Source organism: Microtus ochrogaster, chromosome 10, assembly GCF_000317375.1.
Source record: "Microtus ochrogaster isolate Prairie Vole_2 chromosome 10, MicOch1.0, whole genome shotgun sequence".
In the NCBI taxonomy this organism is placed as follows: Eukaryota; Metazoa; Chordata; class Mammalia; order Rodentia; family Cricetidae; genus Microtus; species Microtus ochrogaster.
This window is the reverse complement of record NC_022016.1, coordinates 64,572,828-64,590,713: the sequence shown is the minus strand read 5'-3', so window position 1 is coordinate 64,590,713 and position 17,886 is coordinate 64,572,828. Positions and strand designations below refer to the sequence as shown.

At 39.8% G+C, this 17,886-nt stretch overlaps 1 protein-coding gene and 1 pseudogene across 1 annotated transcript in view; both read left to right on the top strand.

Annotated features, from left to right (window-relative positions):
- Positions 1-737: 737 nt before the first annotated feature.
- Positions 738-17,886, top strand: part of C10H1orf87 (chromosome 10 C1orf87 homolog) — a 64,520-nt gene continuing 47,371 nt past the window's right edge. Inside the window, exons 1-2 of the mRNA XM_005353436.1 lie at positions 738-844; positions 12,958-13,183. Of these exons, the coding sequence (XP_005353493.1) occupies positions 738-844; positions 12,958-13,183 (333 nt within the window). The remainder of the gene's footprint in view (positions 845-12,957; positions 13,184-17,886) is intronic.
- Positions 8,465-9,001, top strand: LOC113456640 (annotated as a pseudogene).

Below are 17,886 nucleotides of genomic sequence, written 5' to 3'. Positions count from 1 at the left end.
TCTCTCTCTCTCTCTCTCTCTCTCTCTCTCTCTCTCTCTCTCTCTCACACACACACACACACACACACACACACGCGTGCGCGTACATGTGCACATACACCATGACTGTAATTTTAAAAAGGTAATTTTATTGGGAGTAGTAGATGAGGTTTGGGGTGACAACCTTTTACCCAATCCTCATAGGCCCTGGTTATTCCGAGAATTAACAGGAAAGAATCATATGCATTATATAAAATAAGCTTTACACATATGCATTAAATAATACAAGCTTTAGATAGCACAGAAGCGGCCACCCCATCCTCAGTAAGGAAGTGAGACTTCTCAAGAAAGTGTTCAGAATAAATTGCTTACATCAGAATCAGGTAGGGAATGGTCTAAATAGAGCAACTGAATTATCTGGGGAGGTTTGAAGAGAGTTGTTTTAACAAGGTTTCTTAGACCAGCCTTCATCCTGACTTCTCAAAGGACAACGATGCTGCATCCTTCACACCAAAATTTCAACTTCTGCATTTAGGGAACATCATGGATTGAATGATCTTTCTGTTCCCTTTGATGTTTTCAAATATCTTTAACATGGTCACTGGAGTGGTACTCTATATAAGCCCTTCACAGGTACAACACCAGTAGGTCCTGATGTTATTGTTCATGAGGAATCCATAACTATCTGGTAGGAAATCAAGAGGAAGGACCTATTTATTTTTCACCCCTAAGGATCTGGCAAGATTGGGAGAGAGACCATGTCTTCAGCTTCAAAGATCCGCCATAGATCAGAGCCGATGCCGGAGAGCATGGTGAAAATCATTGGAAGTAAATATTTTCGATACCTTGTGGAAAAGCCAAAGATGTAAGTTTCCTCTCTGAAAAATGACTGTGTTTCTTGGATAATAATGAAATTGCTTTTTTTTTTACTTAGAATTTTTAAAAGTGCCATGTGTGCAAAATTAAGTCATTAAGATGTAAAAGTAGAAATAAAACAGTGTTGAAAACTCCATGAGCAATTTTTCTGATATCTTCATCTTTATAATTCCCCAATTCTCTTTAATTACTTGGGCTGATTTTCCAAATAGATGGGAAATATAAGCATTATGACACTTATAAATATTAATGGAATATTGCTGCTTCTCCTAGTCAAGTTTGTAATCTACTACATGCAGTAATTTTGTGTTGGGAGGGAGACAGGGAGGCAGACTATTAGTCAATTTGTTGTGAATTACAGGAGTGGGATTAATAATGAATCACAACCTGTAAGGTTTTCACTTATTCTTCCTGCATTTGTTCCTTCTCTAAGCAAACTTTTCAGAGCATTGCCGACATGCTTTTCTTCCCTTCCCTTACTGATCACTCATTTGAGGAGGGTCATTCAAACACCTCTAAAGTTAACTAGGTATTGGGCACAGAAGAGCATGGCAACCTCTTTCTTCTTGAGTTTTAGTGGTTTGCAAAAGAAAAGAATGCCAATAATACCTATTGTCTTTAGGCAAGTCAGTAGCTGGTTGCCTTTCCCTCCAACTTTAGTTTCTTTAGTTCTTTCCACTATTGCATTATTGAATATAGATACATGAATAATATGCACTAAACTCAAAAGACAATCACCAAAAGCATACTTAAAAATGAACAGCTAAAAGTCCAACTCAAGAGAAACTGAGTCAGAATCTTCAAATGCAGATCACAGGACCTGTGTTGCCAAAATGAATAAGCAACATCAAATACTTTTGCTTCTCCAGTAGCATTGTCACACCAGAGCAATTCCAACATGAATGTTGTCAGGACTAAGGACTAGGAAGTGAGCATGTCAAAATGGGGTCCATGATTTTGGGTATCTCTTCAAAGCAGAGAGACAGAAGTTTAATCCTAGTTCTATTCCTTCTTGGTCTGTTGTGTTGACATTGAAAAAGCATGGTGCAAGGTCTTGCATTCTCTTCTATATCTGTAAATCAGGAATTAATGACACTTGTCTAGTAGGTCATTGAGGGTATTGAGAAAAGTATATGCTCATTTTGCAGGGTCTAGGGTATCTTGGATACCTAATAAATGGTTCTGCTGTTGTTATTGAAGCATATCTTTCCAAGGATGCAAAGTGTTTAATGAAAACCAAATACCTTTCTTTGAAATTCTTGCCATTGCTTTTATATTCAATGGACAAGAAGTAGGTCATTTCTGTTAGATAGATAAAAAATTGTGATGAGATAAATGACCATTTTAAGATCTTTTTACCAATTTTCTGCTACTATGAGAAAATCAGAGAGAATTAAGCACTGAGCACACATCTACCAGGAAGACATCACTACACTTCTAGTTCCTCTTCCTCCTAGGTTGATTAACCTCATTTTATCCAAAGACTCTTCTTTTAAAAATGTCAAGTATAACTTGTTTCTGAAAGGAAAGTGAGGAGGAACGCTTAACTTAAATAATAAAGGAGTAAAGGGTACATTAAGTAAATTGTGAAGTAGAAACCATAGTTCTTGTCCCTGAAACACTACAAAAGTGGTATTGTTTTATATTGAGGTAGGTTTTCTGTGAACTTCATTCTGTTGTTGCTGGATTGCCCCCAAGATAATTAACATGCTTTGCTGAAATAATCTTCTGTAGTTCAAAAATAAACAGCTGTCAAAAGCCTGCTTTTGCTAAACTAAAGGAGACCAACAGCCATTATGGCCCCCAAGTCCCAAAATATATTAACACAAGGTCACAACCTGAAAAGGGTGTAACTTTGAGTTGAACTAATTAGTAAAAATCTGCATAAGAAGCTTAACAAAAATAGGAGGTGTCATCAAAACGAAAATCTGAATTTAAAAAAAAAATCACAAAAAAATAATGAGAAGAAGTAGAAGCACATTTAGCTGAGATTTCCTATAGGACACAGTTGAGAATGAAATATGAAGTCAAACTTGAAGACCAAGTTATTACTCTGTCAAAGTGCAAGAAATCACAGAATTTATTTTTTCACAAGTAGTGGGTGCTGGAGGTCCAACAGCTAGGTATGCATCCAGCTGAGTTCCCTCTAGAGGTGCCGGAAAAGACTTGAGTGTCCTGTGTGCACCCTTGCTTATCATCTGGCTTTCGGTACTGTGTAGCTTTCCATATCTGCACTTGTAATTCCCTGTTTACAAGGATGCCAGTCAAGTGGGTTATGGGCCCACTATATGCCCACAAACACACTCATTAGATCTGCAATAAACTGATTTTCAAATGAAGCCATATTCTAAGGTACAAGACTTGGGTTTTAAACATAGTAATCTCAGTGGCAACACAATTCGCCCATATCAACCAGCCATCTCTGCCCCAAGTAAAATAACTGTGGGCACTGAGAGCAGCTGGTGTAATTAAGATTGTCCTATACTTAATAGATGTCCCCACTCCTCTTTCCTATAAATTCAAACTGTACTGATGTTATTAGGTACAAAATACTCAAGACCTACTTAATATAATTACTTTTCCCAAAGAATATCAAACTAAGACCTTTGAAGAATGCAGCACATTTCCTGTGGTTTGTACTATCATCATTTTCTTTTGAGACTCCATCCAAACCTTCAGAATCAATGCTTTGCCTCTGACCTTCTTGTCCCCTAGTGGACTGTAGGAAGCCTTGCTCTCAAGGTATCCTGCAGGGGCTACTGCACCCCTCTCACTTGGGAACTTGAACAGATCCCAAGCTCCCTCTGCAGGTGTACTAAGTCAGAATTGCATTTTAGATGGATTCCCAAGTGACTCCTACACATTCTGGTGTGACAATCCCCATTTTACACTGAGGCCATCAGGGTCTTTCCAAAATTCAAACCCACTGCACCTGGTAGCACCCACAACACCCCCAAAGATGATATTGTGTTGAAACTTCCTGTATTTCTGTCTGTCTCATTTAACTATGAAATCCTATGTGTAAAACTGTATCCTTATCAGAAAATACAAAGTCTTGTACATGTTGAAAGCTGAGTAAATGAATTAGAGAAATGCAGTTACCAAGAAAGATAAAGATTTGAAAGACAATGTTTAGTAACTTTAAAGGATTTCAGGCTTGAGATTCCAAGCTTTCAAATAGCATGCAGATGTTACTACTCAGGATTCCTGGATAGGCTTTGATAGCCCATTGAAAGGAAAATATGCCTCTATCTAATTTACAAAAAAAAAAAAGTAGATAAGAATGGGGAACGAAATTCAGAGGCTTGTGAACAACCCCTGGACAAATTAAGGCCAAACAGCCAAATATATATCATTATGAGAATGAAACATAAGGAGATGATCTCCAAGGATCAGCGCATGCTGACAAAAAACAGATTCAATTGTGCAGTTCATCCCCTTACTGATGAGACTGTGCAGCCCACATGAAGGGAATGAAATGATGTGCTATTGTTAGTTCTGATGAATTGTCTTTCTCACAATGGCCTGACACAAGGCATACTACTGCTATTCATATGCTGTTGCTAACAGTACAATCCCACAAACCAGGCAAATCAGAGAAAAGCAGGTTAGCTTGGGCCCATTGTTCTGGAGGTCCAGGGATGAGGACTGTGTCTGAAGATGGCCTTCCTCTTGGCCGAGTTTTAAAATGGTGCAGACACGCAAGGCAGTAAAAAAGAGTGTGCGCATGTTTATCGCATCTGTTTTCTCTCATCCTTTTTACATCTCAGGATTCTATCACAGGGTTCTGGTCTAGATTTTTACTTAGTCTAAATCATCTCATAGAGTTCCCACTCTAAAAATAATGGCTTGGTTAAATTTTCACCCTCGTAGTATCTCACAATGGGGATTAAATTCCGTCATGAGTTTTAGAGAGCACAGACCAGATTAAAATTACAGTGGACATCAAAATAGCTGCTCTTAGGTGATGGAATGATTAACAACTCCACCTCCTGAAGAGGGGAGGTTTTGTGTGTGACAGTTTCTAACATACAATCAAGGAAAACACACAGGTACTCACTGGAGTAAAGAGGCAAGTGGCAAATTCCTGAGGACATGAATTTGGTAGGAAAATATGCGAACGACCTTACCAACATGGTACATGCAAAGTCTACCCTTGGTGGGAGTTCACAGTCATGATTAGAAGGGCTAAATGTTTCAGTGTTAGCCTGTGTTTGTGTTGAGCATGCACTAAGACACCCAGAGAGATGTTGATGCCCTCTGTACTCAGTGGAGGACTGTGCTAGATTCTAGATACAAGGAAACCCATCATGGTAAAGATGACGGATGCAGAGAGTATTACAAAAGGCCTTTATGGCAGAGCTATAGTAAGTAAAATATGGCAGGAATGGAACATTAAGGGAAAATGAATAAAAGTTAAGTGTGCATATTCTAAGAAACCTCTTTCAGTAAATAAAGTTGACCTCTATAATTTCTTCCAGTGCTGAAGGCAGGTGACAAATCCCTTTGTTCTGTAGATAGGGTTACAAGCAGAGCAGTATTAGACTTCAGAAAAGCAGCCTGTAAAGTTTTAATGGGAAGGATGGCAAACACTTGTAACTGTTTACCTCAGTATTATAGGTTCATGTTTTCTCTGGTGTTTTCTCACAGGTGTCTCTTAGAGCATATAATTGTCACGTTTAATCCTCTGAAGCCATTCACAATAATAAATTTTGCATGATTTTTCTCAAACTTGTTGGAGTGCCAACAGATTTAGAAATCAATGTGCTGCATGAGGGGTACCATCGCCATCCTTTCCAGAGCTCTGAGTGAGCACCAACTGATGACTGCGCCTTGGGGATTTAGCGGGACACATAAAGTGCTAGTGGCGAGAGACACAAAGCAAGCAGCGACTACTCAGATGAGAACAGTACAATCAGAAAAAAGGGGAAAGGGCTGCAAGGATACAAAGAGTATTCTCAGGAGGCCTCTCTGAGCAGGGACATTTGCCCGAGTCTTGGTGGTAGCACACAGGCAGTGGCGTACATGAGAAGGGTCCCAGGTTAGCTGGTAGCAAGAGGGTTGGGACTGACCGGCCAGAGTTCCAGCAGTCACCATCCTATTAGATTCTCATTTTGTGAAAAGACATGTGCATCTTTTTTCTTCCTCTATTTCAGAAGAAGAGGTTGCAACTTTCCACAGGTCAAAGTTCAGGTATCAGTCAACTGGCCTTCCCAGAAACTTACACAAACATAGTACCACTAAGCTGTCTGCACAAAGCACAACAACAACAACAACAACCACAAAAACAACAACAGGAAAACAACAAAATGTCTGAATTCAGGACGGCCAGCAGCCTCGGATCTGGGGCTGTGTGACCCATGGTGTGAACTCTGTTTTATGTAGGATGAGGGACCACTGGAAAACTGAGAACAGTGGATAGCGTATCATGTTTACCCTTTCCAAAACATGGTGCTGGCCGAGTGGTGGATGAACTGGGAGTAACAGGGGAGAGAGAAACAATTTAGGGCCCTGTAATGATAATCTTGGGGAAGTGAAATTATAGCTTCTCAATAAACCCTGAATAAACTTCATTATGTAAATTATTGACCTCAGTGAATGATCTATGGATGGGCTGAAATATCAGAGGACTGAGAATAAAACTCAGTGGTGGAGAAGTTACGTAGTATATACCACACTCAGGGGTCAATTTCCAGTACCGGGAAAGAGGGAAACATCAAGAGAGGAGGAGAATATGAAGGCAAATAAAGATCACACTATAACTATAATCTTCTAAGATGTACAATTGGGGGCTGGGCAGATGGCTTAGTCGTTATGAGCACTTGCTGTTTCTGCAGAGGAGACAGGTCCCCATGCGACAGTTCACAACTGTCTGTAACTCCAGGGAATGGCACCCTCTGCTGACCTCCAAAGGGAGCAAGCACACAGGTGGTACACATATGTACATGCATGTGAAACATTCATACACACAGACTTAAAGTAAACAGATCTTTAAAAACAACTGAACACCAGAGCAAATACTGTCATGTCTATTCTCACACGTTCAATCGATGAATATGCTAAAATCATTCTTTCTTGTGCCTCTTATACTCCCTTGAGCTACTTCTTTCTCTCCTGCAGAGGTTATATCAGTTAACTTCTGCTTGCTATGACAAAACACATGACCAGAAACAACTAAAAGAATGAGGGTTGTCATTGACTCCGGTAGAAGGGTTGACTTTGGCTCTGGTGGAAGGTTTGCAGTAGCAACAATGGGCAGCTTCTCACACTGCATCCACAGTCGGTGCACAGAGCAGTGAGTGCTGGCACTTAGCTCGCTTTCTCCTTTCTCATCCCATAACTCCAGTCCAGGCAGCAATAGTGGGTCCCTTCTCAGCCCATCTAATCTTGAAACTCTCATAGGCATACTCAGCAGCTGGCTCCTAGGCATTTCTAGATCCTGCCAAGTGGCCAGTATGAACTCTCACCATGATTTTGTTGATTCCTTGTGTTTGGTTTTGTTTTTATTTGAGTTGTTATGAGAAGTACAAAGATACATAAGCTACTGCTGCTGTGAACGCATGCACAGAGTATAAGGCACAGGCATAAAGCTTCAGTTAATGGCATCCTATAGAACGTTGAGGAAAATGTTTACCTCCTGATCCCAGACATTGAGCGTATATGGTAAAAGTTTTCATTTTATCATTTAAAATTACATTTTTCAAAAATGGAAGAAAGAAAAGAAGGAAGCAAGCAAGAACACTTCAAGCCAAACACCAAACACTATTTAAGATGCCTGTGGTCCCCACCCTTCACAAAATAAGCCTCTTAACACACTTGAAGGGCTCCTTCAAGTTCATAAGGAAAATATGAGCAGTCCAGCTCCAAAGCTTAACAACAGACCAGACAGGCAATTCACAAAAGAAGAAATGAACAACAGTATGATCTGAAAAATTCAGCCTGCAATGTATTGCAAGAAATTTATATAGCAAAGAGATATTATTTTCACAAATCAAATTAATAGCATTTTTAAAAATGAAAATATTCAGAGTTGACAAGGCTTGGAGAAAGAATGTGTGTGTCTTTTATAAGTACTTTCTCGTCAAGCCTTTAAATGTCTATATACCTCCATATAACCAAAGCCTTGGGTCAGACCCTGTCTTAGTTAGGGTTCTTAGTTTTCTGATAAAACCATAAACAACTGGGAAAGCAAAGAATTTATTTCAGCATGCAATTCTCAGGTCACACTCCATCACCAAGAGAAGTCCAGGCAGGAACTCAAACAGGGCAGGAACCTGGTGGCAGGAGCTGATGTGGAGGCCATGGAAGGATACTGCTTACTGACTTATTTTCCGTGATTTGCTTAATCTGCTTTCTTATAGAACCGAGGACAACCGACCTAGGGTTGGCACTGCCAGCAGAGAGCTTGACTCTACCACATACATCATCAATAAAAAATAAAAATACAACACAGTTCAATCTAGTGGGGGGGGCATTTTCTAAATTATGGTTCCCTCTTCCAAATGACTCTGACTTGTATCAAACTGACCAGGACAGATCCTCAGTACTAGAAAGATAATAGTATATGTTGTTAGTAATAGTATATCCCTTTCTCAGGCAGCTGCAGAAGATGGCAGAGGGGCAGGGTTTAGTACTAGCTGGCCAAGGCTATCTTTTGGCCTTCCCGACAACCCTTGTGGCAAAACAGGTACTTGTGAGATGTACAATAATTGTTATGCTCTGTGAGGACATCAACATTTCTGGAAATTTCTACAGAAACAAGTTAAAGTAGCTGGCCTTTCTCTGAAAGCAGATGCACTCCATCCTTTCTCTAGACCCCCACCACTTCTGAGCTTGGTTTCACATTTTTTGGTGCACTGTGAGAGACAAGCTGCCTCACAGAATCAAGTGAGGCCAGACTGCCTTGAACGCCTCAGTGGGATCTTTCGACCTTATGACAAGAAGATAGTGTGACTGAAGCCTACTAAAAAGTTACTTACCTGGGACATCAGGCTCATGAGGTGGGTGGAAGCACCAGGTAGTTCCAGAGGAGAAACAGAAGGAACAGGCCAAGATTCACTATTGGAAGAAGGAACAACTCATAAGGTTACAGAAGCAGGAAGAAAAAAACATAGCCTTTAAGATGCATCTGGTGACCATTTGCTGAGCCCCCTGGGTCCTTTATTTGAGATCTTATGTAATCCAAATGAAATGTGAGATCTGGTGGGGTGGAGCTGCATGGGAGACCCATCAGGAACCTTTCAACTCAATGAAAGCAGTGTTTCTCTCTAACCCCAGGACTCTGTCTTTTAGCAGTGGGTATCCCTAAAGGTCAGGTTGCAGCAAGTCTTCAGTGTGGGAGCAGGGACAGTTGGACAGCTTCCCCTCCTTTACTTATCACTCAGGAACACTGTAATTGTCCCTCATTGCTCTAGTATGGGATACCACTGAGCTCTTTATGGTGCCCTAAGAATTGGAAGCTGAAGTCAAAAGTGCGTGTGGGGAGACTGATTGCCGGCCTTCCAAGATACTGCTGGTGGTGTGCTTTCCTCTTTCTTTTAAAAACAGCAAACTTCTATTTTCAGAAAAGTAGGTAGCTAACGCACGGCCTAGCAGAAAGAACTGTGAGTTTGTGAACAACACAACAAGAAATGTGTGTTGAGGAATTGTTTGTGCTAAGCAGAGACACATGTCATTTCTCAGCTGGAGAGTCTACTTCGTGTTCATTTTTAAAGTGCTATGTTGTTTTTTTTTTTAAAGACAGTTTTTACTTGAAATAAACCTAACAGGTTATTTTTGGTTTCACATCTAGTGTAGTTGTTCTAAAAGTCAGACAAATAGATTACAGAATTTCTTGGGCATTTCTGTCTTGAATCTGCCAAGAGAAGGATTTTATAGGTGTGTAAAGCAAAGATGATGTAAGTTCTTTGCCTTCATCTAGGGGTGTTATGTCTGCTCTACAGCCTTCAAAGTCTGCACTTCCTGCTTTGGCTGTCCGCTCCTTTATTTTCAGATCCTCACATAATCTCAAATATCCATGGTCTCTATATGACTCCATTGCCTGCAGGATGTAAAGCCGGGCATTCTAGTAGATAATTGAAATCAAAGTATACCATTGCACATCCGTGTAGTCATTTAAAGTCTCTGAAGCTTAATTTCGTCATCCGAAAATGAGAAGAATCTGTTTTCTACGGAATTGATTTGATGAGCAAATAAACTAAGATATGGGAAGAGCTGCAGGGTCGCGTCATGGAAGTAAACAATCAGTAATATAATTATTTTACTTGTCGTCACAGATCAGAGTTATGCCTCTCTCCTCTGAATACAAATAGTACTAATTCTTTGTAATGCTCACTAGACACCCATATGTCAGGTAGATATATCAGTAAGTTTTACAGCAGTTTCCCTAGACATTTCAGAGAACTATAGCTGCACCAACATAAAAGCACATGTTCTTTGCCTGCCATTCACTGGATTTTCACAAATATACTGTCATGTAGCAAATGTCCTATTCAAGAAAGGGGAAGATACCAGTATCCCAAAAGTCCCACACACTCCCTATGTACTCTATATTAACTCCCACAGGTAGCCATTAGGCTGACTTCTAGAATCAAATCTAGATCAGTTCTAAACTACAAGATTCCAAACTTAATAGTATATTATTTTAATGACAATTTAAATACTATGAATAAAGAAAGCAATGTATTTTTTTTTCTCACTATAAGAACTATTTGTCAAATCTGCACTCTCTCTTTCTAGCCTCTGACTTTTCACCATTATCTTTGGGCTTTCCAAATCTGGCAAAGGCCTAATCCTTGGTGAACCCCACTGCTTTCTCCGCATCTCCGTGTGGGATACAGAGGACCGGGAGAAGAGAGCATCCATACTCCCAACCTGATGTTACCAAAGTCCATGTTCTCCAACTTAACTGGCTGACTACCTGTCCTCCTTTTCCCATCCAGCTACCAGGTCTCTTTTCCACTCTTCATACCAGATAATTCAAATCATTTCTCCTTATTTCAGCCTTCCTATTACATACTTTCCAGTGAGATCTGACAAGCCTTGTTATCAGGGGAAAACCCAAGCTGTTAGCAGTTATCAGCCTTTTGTCACCAAACAAAACCTTGACTGCACACGTCCCTGATTGCATCTTCCCTGGTTTCCTTTCTGCTCTGGGCCTCTCTGTCACAACATCATACTTTATCAGGTTCACTGCTCTTCTCTAGTGACACCTTCTCCTTCAGGTTAGTATTGCAATGTGTGAAAATCTTAAATGCAACAGTAGAAATAAGTTGTCTGAAAGCCCAGATATGTGCCTGTCGCTGCCACCCTCCCCTCGTGTAGACTTCTCTACACCATTCTTTATACTTTCTGTCTATGGTTCCTTGTTGTTGTCTTCCCTTCACCCACTCAATTCTAGTGTCCACTTCCACTAGCTCATTTAACACCTCCCCCTACACCCTTTGCTAAGATTCCTGACAGTGTCCATGTGGCTAAACTAGAGTCACTTTGCAGAATATATTGGCATTTGAATATGTTGTCTGAGCCTGTTTCTGGAAACATGCTCTCTGTTTTGCTGCTGAATTTATGCTCCTGGGTTTTCCCCTGACTCCCTAGGAATTTCTTTGTACTCATCTTTTAGAAATCTTCTCCATTCTTTTACATAGATGCCAATCTGAGTTCTCTCCAAACTCTTTTTCATTTCATGCACCATTACAAAAAGATAACTGCAAAATCTACACATTTATTCAAAGGACTGACCGTAGCTTAACTTGGATCAGATGAATAAGTACAAAAACATGTTTCATGCTTAGACATAACTCATATTTTAAAGAAAATCTTCATTTTTAATAACAACTACAGTTTATAGAATGCTTTCTTGACACCAAGCCTAACTACCTTGAAATTAATCATTTCTGATGATAAGTGATATTTTCTCATATAGAAAGCATAAAAACAACATAGCATGACAGACTGTGACTTCATAGAGCTGACGACAGCCCAGGTTTCTTTCCCAGAGATACTGGATAACTTCTGGCAGACTTTTTAGACTTGCTGTCCTTTCATATTGTATACAATACATTTTTTTTATAGTTGAGTTGGTATTTCTATTCCTTTATAATTGGACCTTTGTGTAATTAAAGTTATTCACATCTGTTCTAATGGTTTCATGTATTCAGAAATAAAATAGAAGTATTCATTATATCCATATATTACTAAATAAAATTTTAAAGTCTTGCATTTTTCATTATATATACGTATATATATACATATATATATTGGAATGTGTCTATGTATTAGAAAGTTTCAGCTCTTTAACCTTGGATGCTCTACAAGACTCCACTTTAAGACCTATATCTGTTTCTGCAGTCATTGACATTTTGATTTATTTTTTAATATTTTAGTTATTACAATTATTTACATATTTACATCTGTGGGGGGGGTTAGGTATTACTGTAATGGAGATCAAGGAACAACTTGAGAGAATTAGTTTTCTTCTACCATCTGGGTCATGGGGATTGAACTTAGGTTATCAGAGGTCAACCATTTTGCCAGCTCTCAATTTATTTGTAAAGAAATTTTCTACATTTAAGTGATATCTTGCTATTTTTATTCATAAATCCTTATTTATTAGACAAGGCTGACTTTCTGTTTATTAGCTATATTTAAATCATTCCTATAGTTTTTATTCTTTTTTTCTAATTAACATTAAAATGATCTGGAGGATTATTGAGAGAAAAATAAGTCTCTGGGTAAAACTGAGGAGAGAAAGAGCAGGCCTGGGCCTGGCTCCGCATTCTGATTTTCTTCCTTTTTCAGGTGCAAAGGCTAGAAACACCTATTTGGTTTATAAGAGAGCAATGTGCTAATGGTTACTGTTCAGTTTTGACTCTCTTCATTTCTTATAGTAAGTGTTCTGGAGCAGATAAACAGATTATTCAGAAGAGTAGCATGGTTTCTCTCTGGTGTGCGATGCTTAGATAGACAGCCACGCTAACCACCACATCCCACAGGGCTGCTACTGCTGTTCACGCTTCCAGACTAACACCTTCTGTTTCTCATGCCAGTGTTGTGCATGATGAGTGTTCCTTATGACTGACAAGGTGCAAACTCTCTTCACAGCAATCAGAATGAAAAATCGAAGACAGAACCTCAAACCACACTGCAGAAATCCCGGGCTGATTATTCAAGGCAGGTGAGCAGAGACCTGCCAGGACCCCCCGACCCTTCTGATCAGAAAATCACTTCTAACCCTGCTGAGAAGGGGGACAGCAAGCACCCAGGCAGCAGTCAGAAACCAGAGAACAACCAAAAATTCTCATCCAGGAACAGATTCCTGGATGGCAGGGTGAGTAACAAGAAAGAGCTAAGCTTTTCTCAGTAATTCATTAGGAAGATACAGAGAAAAAAACAAATGCACACAAACATATACAAATAGAGATTAGTACATTTTCATAGAATAGAAACTATAAATGATACCTTTCAATTTAAAATAAATCTCAAGGGGATGTTATATATTACATCTTTCTATACCGACCTGAATTGGTCAACCTAACTTATGTGTGGCAAACTCACTGATACTTGGTAATCAATACGGTAAATAAGTGTCACCAGCCATGTGTCTTGGCTTGCTTTTTATTGCTGTGGAAACACAGCATCATCAAAAGCAACTTAGGGAGGGGGGAAGGGCTTGCTTTACCGTGTAGTTTATAAATAATCATGAAGAAAAAGAAGTCAGGGCTAGAGCTGAAGGCAAGAATCTGGATTTCTGGAACAGAAGCAATGACTGCTGAGGGGTGGTGCTTACTGGCTTTCTCTCCGTGGTTTCCTCGGTCCACTTTCTTATATAACCCAGGATCACCTGACCAAGGGTAGCTCCATTCAAATTGGGCCGGGCACAACTACATCAGTCATTAATCAACAAAATGCCTCACAGACTTGCCCACAGGACAATCTGAAAGAAGAATCGTCTCAATTGAAGTTCCCTCTTCCTGGATGACTCTAAAGTTTGTGAAGTTGACTAGAATGTAACCAGCACACCATGTAAGGTTCCAGTCTGTTGGAAAAAGAAAGTCTGTCTGCTTTCACATTACAAGAATAGATTAGTAATTTTCAAAATCCCATGCAACCATGTTTAATTATAAAAAAAAAATCCCCAAACTGTCTTGATGGAAATACATATCACTGGACTCTGTTAGTAGCCATCCAAACAATCCGGAAAAGCTGTCCTGAGAAGGATAAATCTAAATGATTAGTAATTTGAAATTAAAAGCCAAATATAGCACCAATTGAAAACTGGATCCAAATCAAGACGAAACTAATGATTCATTGATAACAAAATGCCATTTTCCCAAAATTACTGAAATTTCAATTAAATGGATACATAGAGTGGGCGTCTTGCAATGCTGCCAAGCATTAAGTGACAGCCAGATATTTTAGTAGACTACTGATTAAAGCCTGCATAAAACTCCAACAGAAATATTTTTAGCTTATAATTTTAATAGGCCTTTAAAAATCACTAGGATGCTAGCTAGTTTTTCTCCATATGAGGAAATGAATGCCTATGGATTCCAATCCTCTGTGCATAAGATCCAGACAAAAGACTGTACATTTGGAGTGCTTGTCAGCCCACCACTGGATTTCAGAGTGCATTCCAAAGGTTCCAGCTGAGCAACAAAGTCCATTTATGAAAGTAACTTGGCCAGTAAGGTAGTGGTATAACTGACACTGAAACTCAGATCTTGCCTCCATTCAGTATATTCCATTGACTTTCCCGAGATGTGGCCTCGAAGTTATATGGTCTGCGTAGGGCAGGGAAGAATGAATTAGCAAAACTAAAACAATACTGTAAGAACATCTGAAAGTCTATGAGTTTTCCTATAATTTTGATTCTAGTATTGATTGATTTATTTTGTCACTCCCCAAAATGACTTTGGTAATAAGACTATGGTTTATAAACAGGTACTTTCAGGAATATCTTTTATGTGTTTTTTGTGTTGCGTTACCTGCTGCAGGTTCCACTGTTGTTTCTATTACTATAATAGATGACAACCTGAGACCCCAAAGTTGAAGCGACTCAAAAGTGTACATTTGAAATGTGCCTGATTCATTTCTGCCTCCCTCCTCACCCCCGCTCTTCCTATTCCTCCTTGTTCCTGCTCCTCCTCCCTCTGCTCATCCTCCCTTCTGCTCTATATCCTCTTGCTCCTTCTCTTCTCCCTCATCTCTCTTTCTAGATAAATTCCAATGTATCCCAAGCTGTTTTCAAACTCTTTTGTAGCTGAGGACTAATTTCAACCCTTTATACTCCCATCTTTCCTTCTTAAGTGCTCAGATTACAGGCATGTACCACCATGCCTGGTTTATGTGGTGCTGAGGATGGAACGCAGGCATTGTGTGTGCTAGATATAAACACTATACTATTGAGCTATACCCTCAGTCTTCTATTTCTGTAAATTTTAATTGATTTTCCTAATCATGAAGTACTACATAATTGCTAGAAAGCAACATAATAAAAATAATTAGAAAATAAAACCTTAAATAGAAAAGCAGTGGCTTTTATTTTCATTTTTCCTTAGTGGTTCCACATTATTTAATCTTAGGAGTATACATTGAGACAGCCACCATAGTATGGGCACATGGCTTTGCTTATGCCACATTAAAAAAAATACGTTTTGGGACTATATTTCAACTACAATAACACCATTCCAGAAGAAAAATATACCTTCAAATCAATGCTGCATAGGCAAAAGAAGGCTCATAACTAGTTTTCAAGATTTCCCTGCTTCTTGACCCATTGATGCAAGGAGTGTTCTCAGCCCCAAGAACAAGCAGAGTAGCGAGAGTCCCAGGGATTTTATGTGACACTTCATAGACAGAACATATCTGATGTACCAAAGAACCAAACAGACCTCTGGATGGCAAGGGCCAAACACAGCTGGCTCCAGGTCCCCCCACAACTCAGCATCACTGAGATTCCAGCAACATTCACACTTAGCAGCCCAGCACCAGTAGAGCTGGCACCCCGGGGAAATAACAGTAATGACAGTGACGCAAGTGACAAGAAAAACAAAGTGGTTGATGACTTTCCACAGCTGCTGGCCACCATCAGATTCCGTTCTGAGCCTGACTTCCCACCTCAGAAACACACAAAGTGCAAAGATATTGTCGCACAAATACATATGTCACAGGATCCAATATCCATGATGAGACCCGCAAGTGACAACGTTTTCCAAATACCTTTTCCCCATAATAAAATAATCTTAATCAAAACCTAATTTAAAGGAAGTGTCAGAGTTATAGTTGTAAGCTATCAAAAGTAAAAAGCTTTCTTGAAGAATCATCCACGTCAGTCCTGATTTACTGATGGAAACTTCAGTTCAGTGACTTTAGAGTCAGGGGAGCTGTCCCCACTTCTGTCACTTTAAGTGTCCCTGCGTGAGAGCTGGCAACCTTTCTGCAGGTAGTACGTGAGCCTCCTGACAGAGGTCAGAAGGAGGCCAAAGTAGGGTGAGGAGGACTTTATAGGCCTGGATAGGACATCAGTGTGGTATTGAACCCCAACAAAGAATGGGTGATCTAACTCTACAGTCTCCATCTCTTCCCTTCAACATCTTGAATAACAAACTTCCCTTGCTCTTTAAAGCACTTTTTTCAAGACTGAATTCACCTCAGACTAGTGATGGTGCCCCTCTTCCAAGTAGACTGTGTTTCCACAGAGTTTCCTCAGGACTGAGTTCTTGGTCTGGAAAACGGTTCTCCCCTTGCCCAGCAACATACAGAAGGTAGAAGATGAAGGCTGGTTCTGGCGGCTTTCTTTTTCTTCTACCCTCTATATGTTGACACAGAGTAAGAATCATTTTTATATGTATTCTTTGCTCTCCTGTTCAATTAATTTCACATCAAGGAGTCTTCCATTAGCATGAAGAAAGTGTGTCTCATTCCATAACTGTAAGAGCTCTTTCCTCACATTTAAAGCTAGAAGCCATGTGTCAAATCTTTACATATATTAACTAATTTCTATCCCAAATCACCAGTGATGCCAGAAACACTTACTTCTTTAGTTCATGGAGAAGGGCACTGACAGATGTGGTCAGCTGCCTTGGCAGTATCATAAGGCTGAGAAGTGTCAACCAGATGATGCAAGCTCAGATTCTAGGCTCTGTTGTCCCCAGACTGAACCTACTCCTTTGCTTGAACACAAACAAAGCCCTCGTAGCAACAAGCTAATTCTAATTTTGATGTTCATCCCCTGCGTTCAGCTCCTCACTGACATGGAGTATGCATTTATCACCACCACCTGGAAGAAGTTTGCTGTATCAGCAGTTCAGCTCATGGACTTCTGTGATTCGGATTCTTTGCTGGTTCTCTGATACCAAAGGGAAATGACTTCCTCTCTCCACTTAGAATTCATAATGGGTTTGTCAGAGGCTCAGTGTGGGACATCAGTTACCAAATACAGCAAGGCCTCCTGGGAGGTGTGGGGACTGACTAATTGGTTCTGTCTGCCAGGCAGGCATGTAATGCTGGCTTGCCAGATGGCAACCACAGTTGCCTGGTACAGAAACCCTCATTACCACCTTGACTAAGTGGTAAATGGAATCCTGCTGTAGTTATAGAAGCACACCAATCAAAACAACTTCTAGATCTTTATCACTCACACACAGATAAAAATAAGCCTGGGATGGAGCCCACAATCTGGACAGACTAATTTGCTCCAAAAGAGAAGTTACTGATAAAGACCGATACTGCAGGAAGAAGGGCAAACAAACAGAAAATAGCCTTAATATGATTATCAAAGGATAGCCTTAATAAGAGGTAAGGCTTAACATGTTACAAGAACATAACACTTTCTATGCTTAGGAATAGTAAGACATCTAGAAATCAACAGGACAAACCTTAACCTCACACATGAATGAGGCTCAGAGATCTTAAAGGTCTTCTAAGTTGAGAATTGGATTATTATGTAACTAATCTGTTTCTTCCTACAGATAAACCTTTGAAAATGTTTCCAACACACACACACACACACACACACACACACACACACAC